Here is an 8,952-nt window from a genome sequence, read left to right on the forward strand (position 1 = left end):
CACCTGGTTTCAATTCCCTCATTACATGGTAATTATTCAACCCTCTGGTTTCCCCCGTGTTTGTTGTATTGTGAAGGCTGTATCTGACGGCTGGTGTTGCCGGGTTAATATGCCCGAATTTTTGCACCAGGAGTGACATAAACTCACCCACACATCAATGTGAAAAGACTGGTGGAGAACATGCCAAAACGCATGAAAGCTGGGATTGAAAATCATTGTTATTCCACCAAATATTGATTTCTGAACACTTCCTAAGTTAAAACATTAGTATTGTGTTGTTTAAAAATGATTATGAACTTATGTTCTTTGCATTATTCACGGTCTGACAACACTGGATCTTTTTTGTAATTTTGACCAGTGATCATTTTCTGTAAATAAGTGCTCTAAATGACAATGTTTTTATGTGGAATTTGGGAGAAATGTTGTCAGTAGTTTATAGAATAAAACAACAATGTTCATTTTACCCAAACACATACCTATAAATAGTAAAACCAGAGAAACGGATCATTTTGCAGTGGTCTCAATTTTTTTCCAGAGCTGAAGGTTATGAGAATAGATAGGAGATATAGGTTAGGAGATATAGATTAGGAGAATAGATAGGAGAATTAGGTTAGGAGATATAGATATGATATATAGTGTAGGAGATATACAGTGGGCAAAAAAGTATTTAGTCAGCCACCAATTGTGCAAGTTCTCCCACTTAAAAAGATGAGAGAGGCCTGCAATTTTCATCATAGGTACACGTCAACTATGACAGACAAAATGAGAAAAGAAATCCAGAAAATCACATTTTAGGATTTTTTATGAATTAATTAGCAAATTATGGTGGAAAATAAGTATTTGGTCAATAACAAAAGTTTATCTCAATACTTTGTTATATACCCTTTGTTGGCAATGGCAGAAGTCAAACGTTTTCTGTAAGTCTTCACAAGGTTTTCAGACACTGTTGCTGGTATTTTGGACCATTCCTCCACTGCTCCTCTAGAGCAGTGATGTTTTGGGGCTGTTGCTGGGCAACACAGACTTTCAACTCCCTCCAAAGATGTTCTATGGGGTTGAGATCTGGAGACTGGCTAGGCCACTCCAGGACCTTGAAATGCTTCCAAGATTGTTACATTGTTACATTGTTACATTGTTTGTGAAACAGGAATGACGTGACACAACCTGAATGTCCTACAGTTTGTTAAGGTTCAGGAAGAGCTGCTCATCTGCCATCTACATGGATAACACCAGTCCATATTGAGGCTGTATAGTCACACCAGTCCATATTGAGGCTGTATAGTCACACCAGTCCATATTGAGGCTGTATAGTCACACCAGTCCATATTGAGGCTGTATAGTCACACCAGTCCATATTGAGGCTGTATAGTCACACCAGTCCATATTGAGGCTGTATAGTCACACCAGTCCATATTGAGGCTGTATAGTCTCACCAGTCCTGTTGAGGCTGTACAGTCACACAGCAGTTCCATCTATGTAAATAGAAGGTTTGTACACACACTAGTGTCCTGCATATGATTTGAGTTAACCTGCTAAGGATTAACAAGGGCCCGTAAGCATCTGTCCGAGTGCCTGTTTATCCTCTAAGAGGGTCCTTCTGGGTCCTTCTGGTCAGCTCATCACACTAATGACCCAGCAGCCATACTGGAGATGGGTTCTCTACTAATCAACCTAAAGCTGGGGTGGAGGGAGGGAGGGAGGTCAATAGGTGGTCCCCTATGGTGAGGTCTTGATGCCTCTGCCTAACAATTCAATCTAACACCGTTCCTCATAATGGCTCAGCTTCTACAGTAGTCTGGAACAACGTTAGCCTCTATTCCTGCTGTTGACGGAGATGCTCCATTAACACCTTCTCCTTCATTCCTCCCTCCATCTTAGGCCTGCCCTCCTTCTCCTCCATTCCTCCCTCCATCTTGGGCCTGCCCTCCTTCTCCTTCATTCCTCCCTCCATCTTGGGCCTGCCCTCCTTCTCCTTCATTCCTCCCTCCATCTTAGGCCTGCCCTCCTTCTCCTTCATTCCTCCCTCCATCTTGGGCCTGTCCTCCTTCTCCTTCATTCCTCCCTCAATCTTGGGCCTGTCCTCCTTCTCCTTCAGTCCTCCTCCCTCCATCTTGGGCCTGTCCTCCTTCTCCTTCATTCCTCCCTCCATCTTGGGCCTGTCCTCCTTCTCCTTCATTCCTCCCTCCATCTTGGGCCTGTCATCCTTCTCCTTCATTCCTCCCTCCATCTTGGGCCTGTCCTCCTTCTCCTTCAGTCCTCCTCCCTCCATCTTGGGCCTGTCCTCCTTCTCCTTCAGTCCTCCTCCCTCCATCTTGGGCCTGCCCTCCTTCTCCTTCATTCCTCCCTCCATCTTGGGCCTGTCCTATTCTCCTTCATTCCTCCCTCCATCTTGGGCCTGTCCTATTCTCCTTCATTCCTCCCTCCATCTTGGGCCTGTCCTCCTTCTCCTTCAGGATAACAGTTAGCACTATGGCGTAGTGGGCCTACCCCATTCTGATCAATACACCAGCATGGCAGAACTGTGGCAGTCCACTCCTCAACTGGAGAGAGACACACACACACACACACACACACACACACACACACACACACACACACACACACACACACACACACACACACACACACACACACACACACACACACACACACACACACACACACACAGACATATACACACACACACAGACATACACACACAGACACACAGACACAGACACACACAGACAAACACACACACACACACAACACACACACACACACACACACACACACACACACACACACACACACACACACACACACACACACACACACACACACACACACACACACACACACACACACACAGACACACACACACACACACACACACAGACAGACACACACACACAGACACACAGACACACACACAGACACACACACACACACACAGACACACACACACACACACACACACAGACACACACACACAGACACACAGACACACAGGCACACAGACACACACACAGACACACACACACACACACACACACACACACACACACACACACACACACACACACAAAGTTACCACCATCCTCACCTCCCCAATCCTAGTAACAATTGTCCGACTGTATTGATTCTGTCCTGTAATCATTGACAGTGAAATCCCAACATGTTACCCCCAGGCTCCATCCCAAATGGTTTCCTATAGGTCCAAAGTAGGGAACTAGATAGGGAACAGAGTGCTATTTGGGGCACGCCTTACTGTTAATGTGGAGGGCAAACTGTCCCGTGTAGTAGCAGCTACCACCTCTATTCTCGGCTGACTGCTCTGTCCCAATAAATAATGACCAATCAATAAATAAACCAATTCATTCATTGACCCAAATGACACAAAGGGTTGAAATGAGAGTGGTTTTGGTTGTGTTCGCCGAGGCACGAGTTGGACAGAGGAGTGTTTGCTTTAAAGAGTCCTATAAAAGTTGACCTCCTTTGTAGCGCACCACGCTTCCTGCTTCCTGCTTCCTGCTGGAACTTAGCTTACTGTCACTTGGCTAATTGTCCTCCTTTCACCGTTCTATTGTGGCACAGGTCACTACTGCTGTGTGTGTGAAGGTGGTGAAAGGGCAAGGATTTGGTGTCGACAGCCACTTTGGAGGAGGAGAAGAGAGGAGGAGGGGAAGAGGAGGAAGAGGAGAAGAGAGGAGGAGGGGAAGAGGAGGAGGAGGAGGAGAGGAGAGGAGGAGGGGGAGAGGAGGAGGGGGAGGAGAAGAGAGGAGGGGAAGAGGAGGAGGAGGCGAAGAGAGGAGGGGAAGAGGAGGAGGAGAAGAGAGGAGGAGGGGAAGAGGAGGAGGAGAGGAGAGGAGGAGGGGGAGAGGAGGAGGGGAAGTGAGGAGGAGGAGAGGGAGAGGAGGAGGGGAAATGAGGAGGAGAGGAGGAGGGGAAGGGAGGAGAAAGAGTAGAGAAGGAGGAGGAGCGGAAGGGAGGAGGGGAAGGGAGGAGGACGAGGAGAGGAGGAAGAGGAGAAGAGGAGGGGAAGGGAGGAGGAGAGGAGGAGGGGAAGGGAGGAGGAAGAGGAGAAGAGGAGGGGAAGGGAGGAGGAGAGGGTGGCTTTAGGCCTTAATCAAGGGTCAGGCACGTGTGTCCCACAATGGATCTTGAGGATCACGACCCAAACAAACACAGTGCTGCAGTAATTACAGCAAACACCTACTGATGGGGTGGGGTGGGTGTGTGTGTGTGTGTATGTGTGTGTGTGTGTGTGTGTGTGTGTGTGTATGTGTGTGTGTGTGTGTGTGTGTGTGTGTGTGTGAGAGAGAGAGGGTGTAGATGGCTCCATTGGCAGCTGTGCTGATTACTGTAAGAAGAGGAGGGGTGGGGAGGGGGAGTTGTGTGTTGGGGGGGGGGGTTCATTAAAGGCACGAGTCTCCAGTACTGCCTTCTCCATATGTCTTCCCTCCCCCTAAACACACACACACGTACACACACACACGTACACACACACATTCTCATACACACATATACACATATTCATACACACACATACACACAAACACACACGAATACAAAAACATACACACACACACACACATACTCCCAGCATGTATTTAACCTGCAGATCAATGTTACTGTGGGGTCTGGAGATCAGAGAGCACCCCCCCTCCTCCTCACTGAGCCAATGATGATCTGATCTCTGATCTGCAGCTGTTGTGAGACACATTATGTACCCCTATTCTATATTACCAGGGCCCATAGCCTGTACCCCTATTCTGTATTACCAGGGCCCATAGCCTATACCCCTATTCTATATTACCAGGGCCCATAGCCTGTACCCCTATTCTATATTACCAGGGCCCATAGCCTGTACCCCTATTCTATATTACCAGGGCCCAAAGCCTGTGTCCCTATTCTATATTACCAGGGCCCAAAGCCTGTGTCCCTATTCTATATTACCAGGGCCCATAGCCTGTACCCCTATTCTATATTACCAGGGCCCATAGCCTGTACCCCTATTCTGTATTACCAGGGACCATAGCCTGTACCCCTATTCTATATTACCAGGGTCCATAGCCTGTACCCCTATTCTATATTACCAGGGCCCATAGCCTGTACCCCTATTCTATATTACCAGGGCCCATAGTCTGTACCCCTATTCTATATTACCAGGGCCCATAGCCTGTACCCCTATTCTATATTACCAGGGCCCATAGCCTGTTCCCCTATTCTATATTACCAGGGCCCATAGTCTGTACCCCTATTCTATATTACCAGGGCCCATAGCCTGTACCCCTATTCTATATTACCAGGGCCCATAGCCTGTACCCCTATTCTATATTACCAGGGCCCATAGTCTGTACCCCTATTCTATATTACCAGGGCCCATAGCCTGTACCCCTATTCTATATTACCAGGGCCCATAGCCTGTTCCCCTATTCTATATTACCAGGGCCCATAGTCTGTACCCCTATTCTATATTACCAGGGCCCATAGCCTGTACCCCTATTCTATATTACCAGGGCCCATAGCCTGTACCCCTATTCTATATTACCAGGGCCCATAGCCTGTACCCCTATTCTATATTACTAGGGCCCATAGTCTGTACCCCTATTCTATATTACCAGGGCCCATAGCCTGTACCCCTATTCTATATTACCAGGGCCCATAGCCTGTACCCCTATTCTATATTACCAGGGCCCATAGCCTGGGCCCAAATTAAGTTTTGAAAATGTGTGTGTGTGTGTGTGCGTGTGCGTGCGCTTGCGTGTGTGTGTATCTCTTTCATCTGAGTGCAGTTTTGAGCACACCAACAATAACACACGCACAATCGGTCACGTGGATCTTTTCCCAGGTCTAATTAGGAAGTAGCTCACCAGACTGTAGCTTTGAGTCCCTGACGCGGGGGTTCAACAGTATTCACCCTGTCCACAGCACTGTGTGGTTATGTCTGTGTGGTTATATCTGTGTGGTTATATCTGTGTGGTTATATCTGTGTGGTTATATCTGTGTGGTTATGTCTGTGTGGTTATATCTGTGTGGTTATATCTGTGTGGTTATGTCTGTGTGGTTATGTCTGTGTGGTTATGTCTGTGTGGTTATATCTGTGTGGTTATATCTGTGTAGTTATGTCTGTGTGGTTATATCTGTGTGGTTATATCTGTGTGGTTATGTCTGTGTGGTTATATCTGTGTGGTTATGTCTGTGTGGTTATGTCTGTGTGGTTATGTCTGTGTGGTTATATCTGTGTGGTTATATCTGTGTAGTTATGTCTGTGTGGTTATATCTGTGTGGTTATATCTGTGTGGTTATGTCTGTGTGGTTATATCTGTGTGGTTATGTCTGTGTGGTTATATCTGTGTGGTTGTATCTGTGTGGTTACGTCTGTGTGGTTATATCTGTGTGGTTATGTCTGTGTGGTTATATCTGTGTGGTTATGTCTGTGTGGTTATATCTGTGTGGTTATATCTGTGTGGTTATATCTGTGTGGTTATATCTGTGTGGTTATATCTGTGTGGTTATATCTGTGTGGTTATGTCTGTGTGGTTATGTCTGTGTGGTTATGTCTGTGTGGTTATATCTGTGTGGTTATGTCTGTGTGGTTATATCTGTGTGGTTATATCTGTGTGGTTATATCTGTGTAGTTATGTCTGTGTGGTTATATCTGTGTGGTTATATCTGTGTGGTTATGTCTGTGTGGTTATATCTGTGTGGTTATGTCTGTGTGGTTATATCTGTGTGGTTGTATCTGTGTGGTTACGTCTGTGTGGTTATATCTGTGTGGTTATGTCTGTGTGGTTATATCTGTGTGGTTATGTCTGTGTGGTTATATCTGTGTGGTTATATCTGTGTGGTTATATCTGTGTGGTTATATCTGTGTGGTTATATCTGTGTGGTTATGTCTGTGTGGTTATGTCTGTGTGGTTATATCTGTGTGGTTATATCTGTGTGGTTATATCTGTGTGGTTATATCTGTGTGGTTATATCTGTGTGGTTATGTCTGTGTGGTTATATCTGTGTGGTTATGTCTGTGTGGTTATATCTGTGTGGTTGTATCTGTGTGGTTACGTCTGTGTGGTTATATCTGTGTGGTTATGTCTGTGTGGTTATATCTGTGTGGTTATGTCTGTGTGGTTATATCTGTGTGGTTATATCTGTGTGGTTATATCTGTGTGGTTATATCTGTGTGGTTATATCTGTGTGGTTATATCTGTGTGGTTATGTCTGTGTGGTTATGTCTGTGTGGTTATGTCTGTGTGGTTATATCTGTGTGGTTATGTCTGTGTGGTTATATCTGTGTGGTTATATCTGTGTGGTTATATCTGTGTAGTTATGTCTGTGTGGTTATATCTGTGTGGTTATATCTGTGTGGTTATGTCTGTGTGGTTATATCTGTGTGGTTATGTCTGTGTGGTTATATCTGTGTGGTTGTATCTGTGTGGTTACGTCTGTGTGGTTATATCTGTGTGGTTATGTCTGTGTGGTTATATCTGTGTGGTTATGTCTGTGTGGTTATATCTGTGTGGTTATATCTGTGTGGTTATATCTGTGTGGTTATATCTGTGTGGTTATGTCTGTGTGGTTATGTCTGTGTGGTTATATCTGTGTGGTTATATCTGTGTGGTTATATCTGTGTGGTTATGTCTGTGTGGTTATGTCTGTGTGGTTATATCTGTGTGGTTATGTCTGTGTGGTTATGTCTGTGTGGTTATGTCTGTGTGGTTATATCTGTGTGGTTATATCTGTGTGGTTATATCTGTGTGGTTATATCTGTGTGTAATTTGTCACCAGCTCTGTAAACAACAGGTGTAGACTGACAGTGAAATGTTGTCCTTCCCAACAACACAGAGAGAAAGAAAATAGAGAAATAATAGAAAAGTAATTACATTTTATCATGAAAGTAATAATAAATACACAATGAGTAACGATAACCAGGCTGTATACAGTGAGTACCAGTACTGAGTCAATGAGTAATGATAACCAGGCTGTATACAGTGAGTACCAGTACTGAGTCAATGAGTAATGATAACCAGGCTGTATACAGTGAGTACCAGTACTGAGTCAATGAGTAATGATAACCAGGATATATACAGTGAGTACCAGTACTGAGTCAATGAGTAACGATAACCAGGCTATATACAGTGAGTACCAGTACTGAGTCAATGAGTAATGATAACCAGGATATATACAGTGAGTACCAGTACTGAGTCAATGAGTAACGATAAACAGGCTGTATACAGTGAGTACCAGTACTGAGTCAATGAGTAATGATAACCAGGATATATACAGTGAGTACCAGTACTGAGTCAATGAGTAACGATAAACAGGCTGTATACAGTGAGTACCAGTACTGAGTCAATGAGTAATGATAACCAGGATATATACAGTGAGTACCAGTACTGAGTCAATGAGTAACGATAACCAGGCTATATACAGTGAGTACCAGTACTGAGTCAATGAGTAATGATAACCAGGCTATATACAGTGAGTACCAGTACTGAGTCAATGAGTAATGATAACCAGGCTATATACAGTGAGTACCAGTACTGAGTCAATGAGTAATGATAACCAGGCTATATACAGTGAGTACCAGTACTGAGTCAATGAGTATGATAACTAGGCTATATACAGTGAGTACCAGTACTGAGTCAATGAGTAATGATAACCAGGCTATATACAGTGAGTACCAGTACTGAGTCAATGAGTAATGATAACCAGGCTATATACAGTGAGTACCAGTACTGAGTCAATGAGTAACGATAACCAGGCTATATACAGTGAGTACCAGTACTGAGACAATGAGTAATGATAACCAGGCTATATACAGTGAGTACCAGTACTGAGTCAATGAGTATGATAACTAGGCTATATACAGTGAGTACCAGTACTGAGTCAATGAGTAATGATAACTAGGCTATATACAGTGAGTACCAGTACTGAGTCAATGAGTAATGATAACCAGGCTATATACAG

General features: G+C 44.6%; 1 protein-coding gene across 1 annotated transcript; it reads right to left on the minus strand.

Moving 5' to 3' along the window:
- Positions 1–1,813: 1,813 nt before the first annotated feature.
- LOC116354723 (myb-like protein X) lies at positions 1,814–2,350 on the minus strand. Its single transcript, XM_031795318.1, has one exon. It carries the CDS (start codon positions 2,348–2,350, stop codon positions 1,814–1,816), a length of 537 nt encoding a protein of 178 aa, XP_031651178.1.
- Between the last annotated feature and the right edge of the window lie 6,602 nt (positions 2,351–8,952).

This window comes from Oncorhynchus kisutch, linkage group LG18, assembly GCF_002021735.2.
Source record: "Oncorhynchus kisutch isolate 150728-3 linkage group LG18, Okis_V2, whole genome shotgun sequence".
NCBI lineage: Eukaryota > Metazoa > Chordata > Actinopteri > Salmoniformes > Salmonidae > Oncorhynchus > Oncorhynchus kisutch.